At 44.8% G+C, this 20222-nt stretch overlaps 1 protein-coding gene across 5 annotated transcripts in view; it reads right to left on the bottom strand.

The window, feature by feature from the left end:
• LOC127633670 (protein shisa-6-like) overlaps window positions 1-20222 on the bottom strand; it is a 117145-nt gene that overhangs the window by 89095 nt on the left and 7828 nt on the right. For 3 of the 5 annotated variants that reach the window (XM_052112911.1, XM_052112912.1, XM_052112913.1), the window contains exon 3: window positions 6981-7079. The exons of 1 other annotated variant lie outside the window; for it this stretch is intronic. In XM_052112911.1, the coding sequence (XP_051968871.1) occupies window positions 6981-7079 (99 nt within the window). The remainder of the gene's footprint in view (window positions 1-6980; window positions 7080-20222) is intronic. One more of the 5 variants, XM_052112914.1, reaches the window with a different exon arrangement.

Raw genomic sequence — 20222 nt, 5'->3', positions numbered from 1 at the left:
AATAATCTAAATAGTGTCTTTGTAATTATGCATCAGGACAGATGCTTGATTACTCAACGTTTACCTGAAAACCATCTTCACTTGCAAATTCAACCACAGCTAGAAAGCTTGCACCTTTATTCACCCTTTTAATCACCATGGTGAATCTTAAAGGATGGACTGTTCTGATGGATAAGGTAACGTGGATATGAGGATGATATACAAGGCTGACAGGTAGTATGAGTATCTATAGCATGGCAACAATCAGAGGAAAAAAACTCCAAAAGTTATTGCCAAAAGTAGATTATTATTATTATTATTCTCTGACTGGTGCTCTCAGTAATATTCATGTTTATGTTTGCTGACTCCAAGTGATGTAGATAACACCAAAATTTTTCTGTTACTGATTATAGAAATCGTCATGGTTACTTTTGTAACCTACATTCCCCGAGGGAAGGAACGAGACATTGTGTCGAATTAAGTGACACAAGGGGACACAAGGGGTCTTCCTGGGGCACCAAACATACCTCTGAACCTGAGAAAAGGCCAATGTCAAGTTGGCAAACAGAATTTGCATGCCCCACACCGGACATACGGGTATAAAGAGAAGCGGGGCAGCGAGTGCAAGTCAGGATTTTGCACTGAGGAGCTGAAAATAAGGTATGGCCATTTACATGGTTAAGTCTAGTGCTGTGCCAGGAGGGACACAACGTCTCGTTCCTTCCCTTGGGGAATGTAGGTAACAACAGTAACCATGACATTCCCCTTCTGTCATTCACTCAACGTTGTGTCGAATGAAGTGACACAAGGGGCCCCTTCGGAGGCCACTTCCTGCCCATTCTAGGGGGAGGTAACATGTGGCAAATACACCACGAGGGTTGTGAAGCCATACGTGGGAAATGGTGCAGTGGCAGGTCCAGCCTAATGAGGGGGGACTCTATTGCATGGCGACCGGGGCAGCAGGACTGCCCAAGGGAAACAGGGGTCCGCAAACAGGGGGACCGTACTGAGGGAAATACATCACGGGGAGCCCGTGGAGCCCGACACCAGTACAGAGCACCTGTCAATCGTAGTGGGTCTGGCCACAAATTGCTCAGCTGAAGGCTAGAAGGCTAGGGAGGAGAACATCCAGGGAGCGACGCTTAGTGGCTAACCTGGGATAGAATGCGCACTGGATCAACTTGGTGAAGGGCGCTGTGTGCAAGCGGAACACCTTGGTTGTGTCACGTTACCGAGTTCTACCGGCTCGGACCGGACCAAACACGGGATGAGACCGACTCAATCCTGAGATCGTAAAATCTGGCAAAGGTATTGGGTGTTGCCCAGCCCGCTGCTCTGCAGATGTCTGCTAAGGAGGTGCCATGGGCCACTGCCCACGAGGATGCCACACTTCTTGTAGAGTGAGCTCGAACCCGCAAGGGGGCGGGCACGGCCTGGGTGTAATAAGCTAAGGAAATAAAATAGATACGCAAAGCATGTACCGGACACAGCAACGAGAAGGAAGGGTCTGCCTCCTCCCAGGAGCAAGGCACTTAACTCCAGGTTGCTCCGGGGGGATTGTCCCTGTAATAAGTGCTCTGTAAGTCGCTTTGGATAAAAGCGTCTGCCAAATGCATAAATGTAAATGTAAACGTGTGAAGAAATTGCTCTTTATTGAGAATGTGGGTGCCGCAGCCTGAAGGCGGTGTGGCAAATGAAACAAGGATTCTCCTCCCGGCCCTCCACCGGGAGACGAAGTGGTCTTGGTACCAGCTCCGGAGCGAACGTCTGACTGCCTGGTTTGACTGTCTCAGGAGAGATTCTGAGCTTTCCTGGTCCTGGAAGGGGTCCTGGAGACGGGGGGGGGGGCATATGCAGCCTGTGAGGTGCTCGACGCTGGGGCTGAGAGCTGGGCCTGGGTTGAGGCGGAGCTACCTTTTGTTTAGCCGCAGGGGATGCCCTCGGCAAGCAGGCGGCGCGCGCTGGTTTTGGCTTCTTCAACGGCGAAAACTGCTGGGCAAAGTTGTCGACGGTGTCGCTGAATATGCCAAGCTGGGAGATGGGGGCGTTGAGAAAGCATGCCTTGTCACAGAGGTGATGCTCTTAGACTACAAGGGTGGCCATAACCTGCCCGAGTGCCTGCGCTGTGACCTTTGTGGCTCTGAGAGCGAGATCAGTGGCAGAGCACAGTTCCTGCAGCACGTCGGGGTTGGAAATACCCAGTTGCAGATCTCTGAGTGCCTTGGCTTGGTGAACTTGCAGGAGAGCCATGGCATGCAGGGCGGAGGCGGCCTGTCCGGTGGCGCTGTAGACTTTCGAGGTCAGTGATGACGTCATTCTACAGGCTCTGGAGGAGAGTGTCAGGTGGCGGCATTCTTGGGACACAAGTGGATCGCAACCGCTCTGTCCACCTGAGGGACCTATGTGTACCCGTGGGCCGCTCTGCCATCCAGGGTAGTGAGAGTGGATGAGTGGAGGGGTCGGTTCCGGGCAGTAAAAGGTGCCCTCCATGACTGCATAAGCTCGTCATGCACTTCTGGGAAGAAAGGAACCGGGTGGTGGGGGGCATGGCTATGATCGGCGCCCTGACCCGAGGAACCGATCGAGTAGCCGTGAGGGGGGGACGGAGGTTTCCAGTCCAGCCTCGTGCTCACGGCGGCCCGGGAAAGCATAGCGGACATCTGCGCGTCAGCTTCAGACTGGGCAAGCAGACCCGAAGGTGGCAGCCAAGACTAGTCATCAGCATCAGACGCCGCTGTGATGCTCTCCGATGCGAGGCGCACTCATCCCTAGCTCGGACGGAAGCAAGCAAGCGTGCCGGGGGCGGGTGGTTCGTGGGGATTTACCCAGCAAAACCAAGCCCGTCAACATCCCCAAATCACCTTCATCGCCAGCCGGGTCATCCTCAATCCAGTGGGAAGAAGGAGTGACGCGGGGGGTGGCTTCCGCGACCGCAATGTTGCCACGGCTATGTTCTCGCACTGAGAACATGAACCATTCATAAAACGCTGCCTGCGTGTGATCGCAGCCCAGGCACGTGAGACCGTCAGAAGTGGAGAGAAATCAACCGCATCCAGGGACTACACAGAGGCGGAAAGACATTTTTAAAAAGACTATAAACTCTTCTTAGGAGGAGAAACACTCTTTCAGGCAATGAAAGCGCTGTCGACGCGCCAAGGGGCGTGGACTGCACAGCGTGCAGAGAGAGAGAATGCCAGCTGGAAACGCGCTGTAGATCCAACAGCAGTGCCAGTAGAGGTAAGTGGAACAGTGGTGAACTCAGCTTGCTGTTGCCCAACCGTTCAGCTACGAAGAAAAATTCTGACTGGCACTTGCTGCCCCGCTTCCCTTTATACCCGTATGTCCCGGGCGGGGCATGCAAATTCTGACATTGGCCTTTCCTCAGGTTCAGAGGTATATTTGGCATCCCAGGAAGACCCCTTGTGTTCCCTTGTGTCACTTCATCGACACAACGTCGAGTGAGTGACAGAAGGGGAACTCAGCTTTCACTTTCATTACGTCATAATTTTCCAAAATATGCATTTACGGAGAGCATTTTTGAAAGTCTCAGTTTCTATTGCCGTTCTAGTGTGGATTAGAGCTGTAAGCATAGAGAAATTAATGTGTTTTCACATGAAAACATATTTTATGGAAGCCTAATATGACTAAAATCTTCATCTCAAGCATCATTTTAAACTTCTCTTTTTAAAAATACTATTTTACTGTTAATAGTTTTTTCTATACGGTCTTATTTCTTTATTTATAGCACTAGAAAGTCCCATTAATTCTAGTGAACTGATTTATCTGGACAATCTCGATTCATCTGGACGATCTCGACTCATTTGGAGCTATATAAAAGACAGAAGAAAAATAAAGATTCAAGATCCTGCATGGGAATTTTAGGCCTTCTTTTTGTAGCGATATAGAACAAAAAGCAAATTATATACAATACGGTTCCATTTGTTAACATTAGTTACCTACATTAGTTAACAACTAACAATTTACAATACTTTAACAGCATTTATAAATCTTAGTTAATGTTAATTTCAACATATTCTAATGCAAAAGTTGAATATGTTAACATTATTTAATGTATAATGAACTAAAAATTAACAATTGTATTTTTATAAACTAACTATATAAAACTATATCAACTAAGACAAAACAATGCATTTAAAAAATACGTATATTTTCATTGTTAGTTCATGAACAAATGTTACAAAATGGAAATTATTCTGAAGTGTTACCAACGACATTTGGTTTAGTTACATATATACATTAGGGTGTTCTTTTCATTGTATTATACATTTATTTGTTCATGATTAATGCTGTCTCCCTAATTGAGATTTTTTTTTATACCAAAACCTCATTGTTTTGTGGCAGAAAAAAGTACCTTTGATTAAATTATTAATTTCATCATCTGATAGTATTTGAAATTATATGATATATTTAAAAGAATATTTCCCCCTTAAGTAGCTACGCCTTATATCACCCTAAATGGTTTATTTTGCGATAACAACTGGCTGAATGTACATTAACCCACTAATTACACAGCTACTGGCCATTGGCTTGAGTACTCCTTAAAACTAAGTTAATTATGTCAGGAAAGATTTGTAAGATTTCTTTTTTTTTTTACCCAAGAAAGGACCAAGGTCAGTCTCTTATAGTAAGTGCTCCCCGTAAATGAGGTCCTAGTACATGAGATGTAGCAAGACAAAATTGTCTAGTGTAAACAGTAAAATCCAAAATAACAATGATACAAAATTGAAAACACAACCTTACATTTTGCAGCACACCTCTAAGAAAGGAAAAGTGTTTTTGTCATGTTCAAATGCAGCAGTCTGGAAAGCATTCACCCTGCAGCAGAGTCCATATCCTTTCTGCTCATATTTCATGAGCCACTAACAAAAATAGCCGACCCTTCCACCAAGACTAGATGGCTGAATAGTCCGTCATGAAAAGGGCACTAAAGACACAGAAACCAAAAAAAAACAAGCATCTTGAGCAGGGCAGAGGCAGACAGACCGCAAAAAATAAATGGATTTTAGGTCAATGCATTGACTTGCGGAAATGAAATTCAGGCAGAACGAATGAGCACATGCCTAATGGCAATTGGTCACAGCGTTTGTTAGAAGTTCTGAATTCCTTTCCTCTCATAGCTACCCTGATCAGGCCCTTACAATAGGTTACCCTGGCCTATGGTGTTGGGTGAATGCTTTTGTTCATTTGTTGGCATGTGCTACTGTGAATGGCTCTGCATTACAAAAATGCTTTAATTTAAAGGACCAACCCAGGCCAAAACAAGCGTGTAGCTACTTGCTACTGCCGACTAGCAATAGCAAGTAGCAAATAATTATACATTGCTGTGATGTAACTAAAGACCTATGTTTAAAAAAGGGATGGGCCTCTCTATGTGTCTTGCCCAAACTTCCTGTTTCAATGGGAAACACATCAACACAGGACAGAAACTATGTAGCCAAATCCATTTTATGGGGTCTTCAACACAACTCAAAAATTGTTATGTTGAAAGCATGACAGATATGTGCATGCTCATCACATTAACATTTATATTCAGTAATTTAACAGACGTTTTTATCCAAAGCAACAAAGAAATTATGAACATAACAAGCAATTTGTCATACAAAAGTCAACAACATCTGCAATATCGCACTACCAAGTTCCAAGTTCCAAAGGCATAGTTTGAAAAATGTAAATAACTTCCAAAAAATGTTCTTATGAGTCGATTGAGCTGATACAGTCTGAGTCAGCAAAGAATACATAAATATTAATTGCTGCATCACCGGAGGGAATTTACACATGAGGAAGATTTGTAAATGAGCGACCCTGAGTGTAGGAGGGAGAAGGCTGCCACGTCAGTCAACTTACCGGGGGCTATTTGATGAAGCAACATTGATTTTTTTTTTATGCACAGCATGTGTTTAAATCACACTGGTGGTGCAAATGTTCTTTTGGCTTTTTTAAACAGCTTAGTTATATTAGACTACAGATGTCAAGGTGCCAATAGATAAGATAAGAATAGGTCTGTTGTGTTACCTGAACATTTAACAGAAGTTGGTAGTTGATAATGTGCTTAGAATTTTAAATAAACTTAGTGTTGCCTTGTAGTGTAGAACAAAAAAGGAGTAGTGAGGGCTTGGTTATCTGAAAAACTTTTAGTTAAAGGAATAGTTCACCCAAAAATGAAAATTATGACATAACTTACCCTTATTTCATTCAAAACCTGTTTGATTTTTCTGTTGCACATAAAAGAATATATTTTGAAGAATATACTGGTAGCTGTTTTCCATGCAATTATTATGAATGGGGACTGGTTCATAAAAGTGGCCACAAAATGTGTGTGCTATATTCAAGTCTTCTGAATGCTCATATGATACCTTTGCATGAGGATCAGAGCGAAATGTATGTCACTATTCACTGTACATTGGTTGACATCCACCCTAGCTTTCCTTGGATTGTTCATGAGAGCCAAAACGATGTCCAATTTGTGAACAAATAATTTTTTTGAGTCATATCTGCTAACAACCTCACTAATCATTAAATTCTCTCTGATTCTCAATTCTCATGAATGTGCTAAGAGGATAACAACTTAACTTTGTGTCTGTTCCTCACAAAAAGTTATCATATGTCTTCAGACAACTTGGAATTTAGTGCATGGGTCATATGGACCACTTTTTGATACTTTAATGATGCTTTCATCTTCTTTTTGAAGCTTGAAAGCTCCACCACCCATGCATTATGATTATATTTAAAAAAGCAACCAGTGCATTCTTAAAAATGTTTCCTGTTATGTTCCACGGAATAAGTAAAATGTGAAATAAACGATGAAAGAATAAAACATTTTTGGCTGAACTATTTCTTTAACATGGGATTATTTGCTGCATTGTGAATTACCAGCCAGTGTGGTGAGATATAATATGATTGATGATTGATTCTTTTCACACCTCATATGTTATAGAAGAAGGTTTTCAGTGTCATGACGCAGAGATATAGAATCATGTTACCTTTCACATGGCTTCTGCCAAGCGTCACAAATCCAGAAGATATGAAGTTGTGAAGGTCATGGCCACCCGCTCGAGTGCTCTCCTTTGAATAATGCCCTCCTGCAAATGGATACCAGAATGTTACATGTGACCCACAGCAAAATATCACTCTTTCTGTAGTACCTTGCTTCCAAGGTAAATAGCCATCAGTAGTATAACAAGCAAAATTCCCAGTGCATTTTACGAGTTATGACTTTCCATAATTCATATACCTGTAGGTAAAGTCACCTTGGCCACTCAACACATCCTGCTCACTGTCTTGTGAATATTAAAGTGCGCCAGTGTCTAGGGTGTGATGTTAATTTTTTATGTTCTAATTGTCTGTGAAATATCATTTGAAAAAATATGCATATGGAAGAGTCAGAAAAGGTGGATGATAACCTTGGACACTTTCTGGGAGTTCAATGCAATGACATAAACACAAATGTTGTGATCATACTGTATATCTTAAATACCCCTGAATTTAAAATCGAAGATAGGTCAAATCTATTGGCTTTGAAGCAATTTATATGCTAGTATACACCTTAACATTGACAAAATTAACTTTTAGCAAATGTACGTATTAAAATGTAGTTTTTTTCTTCCATATTGATGGCTCATCTTATGTTACACAGATTTTTGTCCAGTAAATTGTTCTATAGAATGAGAATGTCCTTCCCCCCAATATCACCTGCAAATAGTTGCATGGACAAGGTAACAGCTTTTAGAGATTATACATTGACTTCAAACATACAGTATATTTATAAAATATTTTAAATAAAAAATGCTGAAAATCTTATTTCTGAAAGCGTGGAATCACTCTTTGAATGTGCCACTTCTCTTTTGTTAAGAAACAAATTGGTAAAAAAAAAGAATTTAAAAAAATGTGGGCGAAAACTTGGCCCATCCATTTTTATTGAGGCCCAACCAAAAGTAATTTTCTGGTGACACCCTTGCCTGCAACTAGACTAGATAAAATAAAAAACAATGTTTAATATGTCAGCCAAAACTTCCTGTTCCCCTTCTGTCACTCACTTGAAGTTGTGTCGAATTAAGGGACACACGGGGTCTTCCTTGGACGCCGAATCGTACCTCTGAACCTGAGAAAAGGTCAATGTCAAGTTGGCAGACAGAATTTGCATGCCCCTCCCCGGACATACGGGTATGAAGGGAAGCAGGGCAACGAATGCCAGTCAGAATTTTTCTTCGGAGCCGAATGGTTGTGCAGCAAGCAGCTGAGTTTCACTCCTGTTCCAATCACCTCTACCAGCGAGAAGCATTGCTGTTGGATCCGCATTTCCAGCTGGTGTCTCTCTCTCTGCACGCTGTGCAGTTCATACCCCAGGGCGCTTCGACAGCGCTTTCTTTCTGTGAGTTGTATTTCCTCTAAAAGAGTCTGAGTTTTCCACTCACAAAAGAGCAATACACAGCGGCGTTGAACGTCCATTTCAAGACGTGTCTTTTTCAAGATGGCTTTCCGCTCGTGTTGTTCCTGGATGCGGTCGGTTTCTCTCCAAGTACGACAGCCATAGATGCTGCCTCGTGTGCCTGGGTAGGGATCACACTGAGGCGGCGTTCGTGGATGTTTCATGTTCTCACTGCGAGAACATGACCATGGCAACGTTGCGGTCGCGGCTCTCCTTCCTGAAGGTCAATGCCACCCCCCATGTTGCTCCTTCTTCCCACGGGATTGAGGAAGACCTGGCTGGTGATGAAGGCGATACGGGGATGATGACGGGCTCGGTTTCGCCAGGTAAATCCCCACGAACAACCCGCCCCCGACACGCTTGTGTGCTTCCGTCCAGGCTTGGGATGAGTTTGACTCAACTCGCGGCCAGCCGGCATTCTCCCTCGAGCCCCTGGGCTTTGATGGTGAAATCACCGCTGCATCAGAGAGCACCAGGCATCTGACGCGGAAGACTCGACTGGGCTGCCGCCTTCAGGACAGCCCGCCCAGTCTGAGGCGGACACGCAGATGGCCGACATGCTTTCCCGGGCTGCCGTGAGCGTGGCCTTTCACTGCCCGTAACCGACCCCATCGCTCGTCCGCTCTCACTACCCTGGATGGCGGAGCGGCCCACGGGTACACGGAAGTCCCCCAGGTGGATAGGGCAGTTGCGATCCATCTGTGCCCAGAGAACGCCGCCAGATACTCCCCTCTAGAGCCTGTAGGATGACGTCATCACTGACCACCAAAGCCTACAGCACCGCCGGATAGGCCGCCTCCGCCCTGCATGCCATGGCTCTCCTGCAGGTCAATCAAGCTAAGGCACTTAAAGATCTGCACCTGGGTAGTCCCGATCCCAATGTGCTGCAGTAACTGTGCTCTGCCATTGACCTTGCTCTCAGAGCCATGAAGGTCACAGCGCAGGCACTCGGGCAGCGATGGCCACCCTCGTGGTCCAGGAGCGCCACCTTTGGCTGAACATGGTTGAGACGCGGGAGGTTGACAAGGCTAAGTTTCTCAACGCCCCCATCTCCCAGCTTGGCCTCTTCGGCAACACCATTGACGACTTCGCCCAGCAGTTCTCGGTGGTGAAGAAGCAGACGGAGGCGATTTCACACATCATGCCGCGGCGCCGCCCATCCAGCGTGCCCCGAGGGCGTCCCCCTGCGACCAAACAACGGCAGGCAGCTCCGCAACCTGGGCCCAGCTCTCAGCCCCAGTGTCAGGCACCTCGCAGGTGGCGTACGCCCCCCATCTCCAGGACCCCTTCCCGGACCAGAAAAGTTCAGAAGCGCTCCTGAGACGGGCAACCCAGGCAGTCGGATGTCCGCTCCGTAGATGTTACTAAGACCACTTCATCCCCCGAAGGAGGGCTGGGAGGAGAAACCTTGTTTTCCTTATTTTCATTTGCCGCACCATCTCCGGGTTGCGGTACCAACATGTTCAATAAAAGAGCGATTTCCCCACTCCCTGGGTCAGTCGGTGTGCGCCATTCTCACGGCACACTGTCCCTAATACTCTATAGTCCCGGTTCCCCTCGCCGCTCGGGTTGATGCTGGGCTTGCTCCCGTGCTAGGCATGTAACACCTTTTTCCCCCCTCAGGGGTGCGGGAAACCTAAGGTTTGTATGCAAAAAAGAAAAAAGGAGTTGTGGGCATTGGGGAGGGCTACCTGCAGCCGGCACAGGTGCCTCTAGCACACAATAGCCTGCTGTGCACCTGTTTTGACAGTCACGTAACACGGTCAGTGCGTGCCGCTTTTCTATGGACCCCTTGTGTCACTTCATTCGACACAACGTCAAGTGAGTGACAGAAGGGGAACGTCATGGTTACTGTCGTAACCTCCATTTCCTGAGGGAGGGAACGAGACGTTGTGTCCCTCCTGCCACAGCACTAGAACTAGCACTGTAAATGGCCGTGCTTCATTTTCGCCTCAGTGCAAAATCCTGACTGGCATTCACTGCCCCGCTTCCCTTTATACCCGTATGTCCGGGGCGGGGCATGCAAATTCTGTCTGCCAACTTGACATTGGCCTTCTCTCAAGTTCAGAGGTACAATTCGGCATCCAAGGAAGACCCCCTGTGTAACTTAATTCGACACAACATCTTGTTCCCTTCCTCTGGGAACAGGAGGTTACGATAGTAACCATGACATTTCAAGATTAAATACATCAGCACAAGAAAGTAAAACTGCTTGTCAAGTGATTCTATTGGGGTCTTTGGATGATCAGTTTGGAAGATTCTGTTACAAGCTCAGTAATATTTATAATTTATTCTAAATAAATAAACTATTTATTCACTTTCACACAAATCACAAGTACAATGGCTAGTTATGGATTTATAAACACATATTTTTTCTCTGTTACTCACCCACTGCAATGTTATGATAACAACACTTTTACTATAAGGCATCATTTACAGCCCCCCCCCACATCTACAATACACACACATTTTTCAAACGTGATTACCTTTTGTTGTAGTTCGATAGAGTATTGGACTTTGGACTCGGAGACCAAGGCTCGAGCCCCTCCAAGGATGCTCAAAATGAAAGTGAATGTGAAATGAAAGTGCCATAGAAAAAATGTGATTGTTTCCCAAAATGTGCTTTTCATGTCACATTTGCATTTTAAAACATGATAAATTAGGTTTAGGTGTTGGTTTAAGGATGTTAAGGATGACTGTTTTGTCATTTATCTTTTAGGACACGATTGGTTAGATATTTAGGTTAGGGAGATACATTTTAGTCTTTAAAAAAATCCACCTAAAATTCACCTTTAAACCTCTCTGATTACAACACCATTTCACTGGCTTTTGGCACCTCACACTGGACATTTCAATGAGAAACTGAAGCCAAACATATAATACAGCACATAATTTTGATTTGCAAAAATGTTGCAATGGTCATGTAAATTACATGAGATCAGGCTGGATCAGACCAATGGTGACATATTGGTGGTGCACCCAAAAAGTTGTTGTAATGACGGATCGTTATGAGAGATGGTACCAAAACATTCCCAAACACTTGTGATAGTCTAGTCATGACTGGGCAAATTAATCTGTCGAAGTAATTAATCTGACACCATTTAAGGATAAAAATTCATGTTTAATTTAAATGGATTAAAAGATAATATGTTAAAACCTTGTTTACAGAGGCATTGCACACTGTTAGCTTCAAAAAGTGATAGCTGGCTTGTTTCAACCTCCATTTTTTTTTTTTTTTTTGCTTTGGATCATTAGGAACAGTTGGACAAAAATGAACAAAACAAAACACAACAAACAGGGCCAACTCATACTGACATAGCACACATGTAAGAGCAAAATCTGACACAGTCCTCTGAATCAAATACATTAATAAATGTGAGGCAAGGGGTACTGAATGCAATACAGCAACTAAAACAGACAATAAACCTCTTTTTGTATAAACCCCAAGATGCCACAAGCATCTTGTGCACAGGTGGCCATTCTTGTGGAGAATTCATTATGATGTGCTGTTACAAGTCTATGTAGCTGAATTTAATAGGCTGTTATACTGGCCTCCAAAGAAAAGACTGAGAATTTGAGATGCAGCTTAAATTATATGTGCTACAGGAGAAACACATAAGTGCCGTCAGCTCTGATGTCGTCATATGAGGATGTAGCCAAGGCTTTTCAAACTGCAGGAAGAAATCATGGTCATGACCTAAGTACGTTTTATAGCCTGGTTAACTTTGATATTAACTAGAAAATCTAGAAACGGGGAGGCAATGTGTAAAATAATATGTAGGCCTATATCATTATGAAATTGCCCATTGGCATTCCACATCTTAATTAAACTAATTACATCCTAGTTTAATGACCCAGACAAATTATATGCATGCAGTGCCGATCTCTTAAAGCAATATTTGAGCAAATACACACATAAGGGTACAAAACACTTAGACTGCAGTACTTAAACAGTCCTTCGGCAACACATACAAATTGTTTTGGGAAAGAGCTTCTCTAAATTTCTAATCAAGTAATTTGTTTTATGCGAGCACTTTGGTTGATATAAAATCATTCTTGAGTCACTTGAGAAAGAAGATATTATGTACATCCCAGAACCACCGTAAGCAAGTAATTTATGTCCAGTCTATAGGTGTTTTTCAAAACAATTGTTGATCTAGTTAAAAATAAGTTTGTGGTGGAATGATAGTTGTTTCCGATAACATTTGAACATAATTTTTTAACCAAAGACATATAAAGCAAGAACTTTATTAAAATAGGCTTTAATGTAAGTATGTGGCTCTATTTAAGGGGATGCAAGAACTTGCTGTGACAACAGCCAAGTTGACTCAAAGCAAAAACATTGGAAAACTCAGTGGAAGATTTTGTGTTTTTTTTTTATTGGCAGATGCTATTTACATCCCAGAGCAAATAGTGGCAGAAATTATTTGCACACCAACTCCGGTGCAAATAATGGTAGATACTAACTGAACACTGGTGCACATAGTGTCAGATGCTATTTGTACCCTGGTGCAAATATTGATATTTGTTTTTTACACCCAGTGCAAATAGAGGCAAATATTATTTGCACCCCAACCCTGGTGCAAATAATAGTAGATACTAATTGCAACCTGGTGCAAATATAGTTTCAGATACTATTTGCACCCATATTTAAATAATAACAAACAGTATGGGCATCACTGCAGTGTGTTTATTGTGTTTATTCCCACAGATAAACTACATTAACCCCTACCCCTAAACCTAACCTTAACCTTATCTTAGAAATGTAACCTTGGTTTTACTATAGTAACCATGGTTTCATGTGGGAACAAGTGCAATCGACAGACCCAGCCTCCAGATCAAACCCTTCTCTGCACTCTCCGACATTCACCTTGACCAAATCACTGCAATGAAATCAACATTTATTGTATCTATTATTTTAAGGAGTATTACAATAATATTAAGGAGTATTAAAATAAATAGCAGCAAGGAAGAGGAGACACTACCTTAATGTGTAGTCAACTGAAGTTTGTTTGTTACTTTGCATGATTATAATTGTGCGTCCAATAAACACGATGCGCTTGAAATTTTGTGTAATGAGTTTTCTAACACTGATTTCAACCAGCAACTATATCAATGCTGTGAAATGTATGATGACTGATAGTATCTAAACAATGAAAAGAGGTGTGAATTTTCAGTGGCCTCAGGATATTGTTAAATTACGATTCAAAGGGTAATGATTTTATTACAAAATGATTCTCGATGCATCACTACTATGACATCATATTGTCCTACATTTATTTTTATCAATACACACACTGAAATTTAAACACTCTTTTTCCCTTTAAGCTTTTTATTTAACTGCTGCTTTTAAAAATCAGAATGAGTCACATTACATAAAAACACTATTACATTAACTGATAATATTAAACTGATTATATACAAATTTACTGTATATTTAAAGCAACATTCATCATGTTTATTTAATACGTTTTATTTAATAGTATTAAATTATTAATTTAGAGTATATCGATCCCAAGCCTATTACCATAACCACAACTAGATTCATGAGATATCTACTTCTGTAAGAGTGCAGATGTCAGCTTCTATAGTCCACATGGCAGGTGATAGTAAGGTTACACAAATAGAGGGGTTAAAATCAATCAAGCATCATGCATGTGCACTGTTCAAACAAGGGAGAGGCCGGCAATGAGCAACAGCCAAAGAAATCGATAATGCAAGAGGAGAGAAAGGCATTGGGAAGCAGGAGGTAAAACATAATTAGAAAATAAAAACATCACTCACTTGTCCTGAACATCTGTCTCATCATTATTTTCAGCTAATTTTTCCTGTTTCGTCCAAATCAGTGCAATAACAGGTAAAAGCTTTAATGTTGATTGTTGACGTTTTATCCTGCATAAATGTTCCCTTTGCTATGTGCACAAGTTTGTGAATGAATTTGAGGATCATAGTTAAAGTCGGGGCGATATTTATATTTGGCGCCCCTCTGTTGGCATTTAACCCCGGAAACTGGAACTCACACATGCCCTTACGTTCAACAACTCACTGGGGGCAGAGCTTCTAATATTGGTAAGCACAGCTTACTTGAAATAGCTTTATAATCTGCCTACTTTTTATGAATTCACTGTGAGATCTGTCTGGTTGTTTTTAAGATTTTGTGTGATATTGAAAAGATGGTCTGTGATATACAGTTTCTCCTTATTCCAGAGTAATTTCATTACTTCTCTGTATTACTAAATCACAGCACAGTTAGAGAGGGAAATAAACTGCAAATTAATGTTAAAAATAAATAACAAAGAAAATATATGCATAACTGATGCAACATAAGAGTGGTGGTCCATCAATGCACGCGTTCATAGAAACAGTGTGTGCACACTTGTGGTCTGTCACTTAAACATGAGCACTCTCAATATAACTTGAGTTATTCATCAGCGTGAAGCTGTGTCAGACCCTTTTGAATTGCTCACCAGAGAAATATACTCGTCATGATAACAGTCATAAGAGGAAAAAACAAATAGTTTATCCTGCAATAACTGCATTGTGACAGAGTTGTTTGTTAGTGATCTGTGTTACTTCAGTACAAAATGCCAAAGCGAGTGAACAAACCTTCACGACACCTCGCTGGAGCAGTTTTGATGTTAAAATTGTTATATTTAAATACAATTGTGTGACGTTGAACACTTAAGGTGTTTATTAGTTGACAATGTCTTTGACAGTGACAAACAGAACTGATTGTATTTGTTTTCTATATTGTAATGAATGTGGAAGAAAGTGGCTCTTTGAACAATTAATCTATGAGAAAATTTTACTGTTACACCCCTAATTCATAGACAAATAAAATGTATAAAATAACTATAAAATTACTCATTCTTTCTATGAAATTGTTTACTTTCAAAATTATCACATACTGTATACATACGTCTATACACAGTATATTTTATATACATATATATTCGTATACACAGGGTGTCGCTGTACTTTTCTGCATATCGTGGCCCCCTTCGGTGCACTGCTTTGTGGTCCTCTTCAGCCTGTCGCGGCCCATTAGGCAGGACGTGGCAGGCCATTTCAGCTTTCAGAACATTTCAGTTCGCCCCTGCATATACAGTGTGTGTGTGTGTGTTTATATATATATATAAGGCCTAGACTTCAAATGATATATATATATATATATATATATATATATATATATATATATATATCATTTGAAGTCTAGGCCTTCAGTGTAATTCATGTCATTAAGAAAACACAGTTTCACAATGATTAAGACACCTTATGCCTTTGGGTATCATATATTATGTCGCAGCTAATTAATAATACAAATCGACATTTTAAAAACACATCCACGCAAGAAAGCCAGAACTTGAAATGACACAATGCTCAAGCAAGCCTAATTTTAACTGCAGCATGACTGTTTTGTGAAATTAAAGTCTCCCGTACAGACATTCAAAAATATATTTTTTTATATGAATCTATCAAGGAGGTTTATAATACCTGGAAAAATGTATCATTTTTAAATTGAGATTTAAATGTTGCTTGCAATTAGTTTTGTCAGGGTACACGGTTATGCTGCGGTCCATTCAAGTTGTATGTGGGATATTCCTACTTGATATCTCTGACCATAAATTAATTCCATTTCCCGATATTCGGAAGATGACGTTTAAGAAAACAAAACTGCAATGCTCCCATTAGCTTAGCAGGGGTTTGACTCTCATTAGAGATATCTCCAAGCAACCCAACTGATAAACAATGCTGCAGTACTACCATTTGTGCTTCAGGTGAACGATTATCAAAAGAGATTATAATGTTTTATACACCTGTTTCTGCAGGTGTATGTTAAACGGAAACAAACTCATTTATCGATATTACTTAATAAAGTGAATGTTTATCACTTAATTTTTATATCTCCCTGAGTGTGACATCATGCACCTGCATCTGGGCAAAATCATAGTTGAGAATTTCTGCACGAGCCTACAAGTTGTAATTCTGAATTCAAGATGCATTCTGTTGCACTTTTCCAAGTAGGAAGTTGTAAAATCTGACTTTCCGAGTTGAATGGAACACAGCACTACTTTTCAAAACTTGATCCGACACTGAATGCTCCAGCAGTCTAATTTATACTGATGTTCCTTTTACAATGCAAAAGTCACTTACCAATTTACTTACCAATCAGTCCTCTTTTCCTGTTTAATAAATTAGGCAATCACACAGTCATGCAGAACATCTCGTGTTTTTAAATCATAATGATGTGGCAGTGACAGCCGACTCGTCGGTATGATCTCGCGCTTTTTACTCTTGAATTACGTACATCACTTAAAGCGACTGCGTCACTCAAGGTCAGCTAGAAGCCCTCGACTGGGACATATCCTAAAGATCACACCCACCAAGAACAAATAAATCAATCTCAATGGCTGATGAATTTGACAATCCGACTTTAGTTGTTCATTAATTTGCACTGTTGAGGGATTCTGTAGAAATTGTGAAGGCTAGAAGGGGTGGAGCTCAAACTCATGTGCTGCTTCAGCTAACAAGCTCGGCTTCGGGCATGCGATTTGTGAAACAGTTGTCACACTTTGCTTGTAAACATCAAGGAATAAATTCTGACTGGATAAACTTTTAGTTTTTCTCTATTTGTTTGTAGATTAATTACGAGTGGAAAGCGTTTAAAAATGCATAGGCAAAAAGGTGATTGAGAACGAAAGGATGAAAAATATTTATTTATTTGGCATGTTTGTGTAACCCGCACACACACACACAAGACGAGACAGTCACAATGTCGATGGGAAACTGCTTTATTCACAAAGCAAAGCAGGCAAAAGTACAAACAAGGGCAAATCCAAATGAAAATGGTCAGGGAAGCGTAGGGTCAAAAGCCGGGGAATCAAAGTAGTGTAAAGGGGCAAATCCGGGAGAGAGTGGTCAACGAGAGCGGAGGTCGAGCCGGAAAACAGTTAACAACTAGGGCGTAGAACTAGACGGGACTAGCGGGATCAAAGACAGGGGAACAAGGGGAGCTGGCAAGCTAAGGGGTAAACCAGAGGAGTACAAAACTAGACGAGACTAGCGGGGGGCAAGGATATGGGAAACTAAACACAATAACCAACAGGAGTGAGACGAACGGGTTGTGAAATATATAGGGGCGAGTGCAGGTGTAAACAATGATAGGTGATGAGACGAGTGCAGGTGAAACTAATGTGCAGGAGTGCAGATGACGCGAGTGCAGGTGGTCATAATGTTCTGGGGGTGCAGGTGTAAACACGTGAGACACTCGAGGAAGGGAGATTGCCTACGAGCATGTGAGCGAGTAGGAGCAAAGTGGGCGTGAGGGCTCGAGCGAGCAAAAAGAGCGTGAAAAGCTCGAGGGGGGCGTGAGGGCTCGAGCGAGCAAAAAGAGCGTGAAAAGCTCGAGGGGGCGGAGCGAGGGAGTGAGGTTCCTGACAGTACTCCCCCCTCTGAATAGGACGGCTCCTGACGGCCGCGGGAGGCAGTGCAGGATGATCCCAACAAACAAAAAAACCCTGAACAGACAACCCACAAAACACACAAACAAAATTGAGGGCAGTCCAAGGGGCACAGAGGGAAATGAGACAGTCCATGGGGTCCATGGGCAGTTTCAAGGCAAGGTCAGGGGGAACGTAGCAGACAGGCGGGTGGTCGGGAGATCTAGGGGGCAGCCATAGGGCAGAGGCTGGGTCAGGGGGTCTGGAAGGCGACTGGAGGACAGGGACTGGGTCCGGGAGTCTGGAAGGTGACCACCGGACAGGAACAGGGTCAGGAGGCCAGGGAAGAGGCCACAGGACAGGGAGAGTGTCAGGGGGCCACCGGACAAGGTCAGGGGGCCAGGGAAGAGCCGTGAAAGGCGGTGCCGTCAGAGGCGGCACTGTAGGCGGCTCTGGATATGGGGTTCTGGAAGGCTCTGGAGGTGGAGCCGAAGGAGGCTTTAGGGGCGAAGGCCTGAAAGGCTCTGGAGGTGGAGCCAATGACGGTGGCGCCATGGGAGGCTCTAGAGGCAGAGGCCTGGAAGTCTCAGGAGGTGGAGCCAATGGAGGTGGCGCTGTGGGAGGTCCCCGAGGCGACGACCTGGTAGGCTCTGTAGTCTCGGGGGGTAGAGCCGTAGGAGGCCTGAGAGGCGGAGCCATAGAAAGCTCTGGAGTCTTTGGGAGCAGAGCCGTGAGGGGCTCGGGAGGCGGAGCCGTAGGAGGCTCGGGAGGCGGAGCCGTAGGAGGCTCGAGAGGCGGAGCCCTAGGAAGCTCTGGAGTCTCTGGGAGTAGAGCCGTGAGAGGCTCGGGGAAAAAGGTCGTGGAAGACTCGAGAGGCTCTAGAGGTGGGGCCCTGGAAGGCTCGAGAGGCTCGAGGGGGGGAGCCATGAAAGACTCGAGAGACGAAGCCCTGAGAGGCTTGAGGGGAGGAGGAGCCCTGAGAGACTCGAGAGGGGAAGCCCTGAGAGGCCTGAGAGGGGGAGGAGCCCTGAGAGACTTGAGAGGCGAAGCCGTGAGAGGCTTGAGGGGTGGAGCCATGAAAGACTCGAGGGACGGAGCCCTGAGAGACTCGAGAAGAGGAGCCCTGGGAGGCTTGGGAGGAGGAGCCTTGGGAGGCTCGTGAGGCGGAGCCCTGGGAGGCTTGGGAGGAGGAGCCTTGAAAGACTCGGGAGGAGAAGCCCTGAGAGGCTTGAGAGGCGGAGCTCTGGGAGGCTCGAGGGGTAGAGCTCTGGGAGGCTCGAGAGACTTGAAAGGCAGAACCCTGGGGGGCTTGGGAGGTAGAGCTCTGGGAGGCTCGAGAGGAGGAGCCTTAGGAGGCTTGAGAGGAAGAGCCCTGGGAAGCTTGAGAGGAGCCCTGGGAGGCTTGGGAGGAGGAGCCTTGGGAGACTCGAGAGGCGGAGGCCGCGAGGGCTCTGAGGGGCGAGCAGAGGCTGGCAGAGCCGTGGAAGACTCTGGGGGCGGAGCAGAACCCGGCAGCGCCGTGGAAGACTCTGGGGGCGGAGCAGAACCCGGCAGAGCCGTGGAAGACTCTGGGGCGGAGCAGAACCCGGCAGAGCCGTGGAAGACTCTGGGGGCGGAGCAGAACCCAGCAGAGCCGTGGAAGACCCTGGGGGTGGAGCAGAACCCGGCAGAGCCGTGGAAGACTCTGGGGGCGGAGCAGAACCCGGCAGAGCCATGGAAGACTCTGGGGACGGAGCAGAACCCGGCAGAGCCGTGGAAGACTCTGGGGGTGGAGCAGAACCCGGCAGAGCCGTGGAAGACTCTGAGGGCGGAGCAGAGGTCGGTAGAGCTGTGGAAGACTCTGAGGGAACCTCTGCGGTCTTGAGCACAAGACGAGACTGGGGAGAAGGGGCCCTCTTCCTTCTCTTACGTCTTCGGCCAACAGGGGACGTGGCCATGGGGACGGTCGAGGCTACAGGTGCTGGCTCTGGGGCGGTCGAGGCTACAGGCGCTGGCTCGCTGACCGTGGCAGACATGGGCGCTGGCTCGCTGACCGTGGCAGACATGGGCGCTGGCTCGCCGGCCGTGGCGGGCATGGGCGCTGGCTCGTTGGCCGTGGCAGGCCTGGGCGCTGGCTCATTGGCCGTGGCAGGCATGGGCGCTGGCTCTCTGGCCGTGGCAGGCATGGGAGTTGACTCGCTGGCCGTGCCAAGCTTCGAGACTGGGGCCGTGACAGGCTTCGGGACTGGGGCCGTGACAGGCTTCAGGACTGGGGCCGTAACAGGCTTCGGGACTGGGGCCGTGTCAGGCCTCGGGACTAGGGCCATGTCAAGCTTCGGGACTAGGGCCGTGACAGGCTTCGGGACTAGGGCCGTGAC

This window comes from Xyrauchen texanus, chromosome 40, assembly GCF_025860055.1.
Source record: "Xyrauchen texanus isolate HMW12.3.18 chromosome 40, RBS_HiC_50CHRs, whole genome shotgun sequence".
Lineage (NCBI taxonomy): Eukaryota > Metazoa > Chordata > Actinopteri > Cypriniformes > Catostomidae > Xyrauchen > Xyrauchen texanus.
The sequence above is the reverse complement of the archived record's forward strand: the minus strand, read 5'-3'. Positions and strand labels throughout refer to the sequence as shown.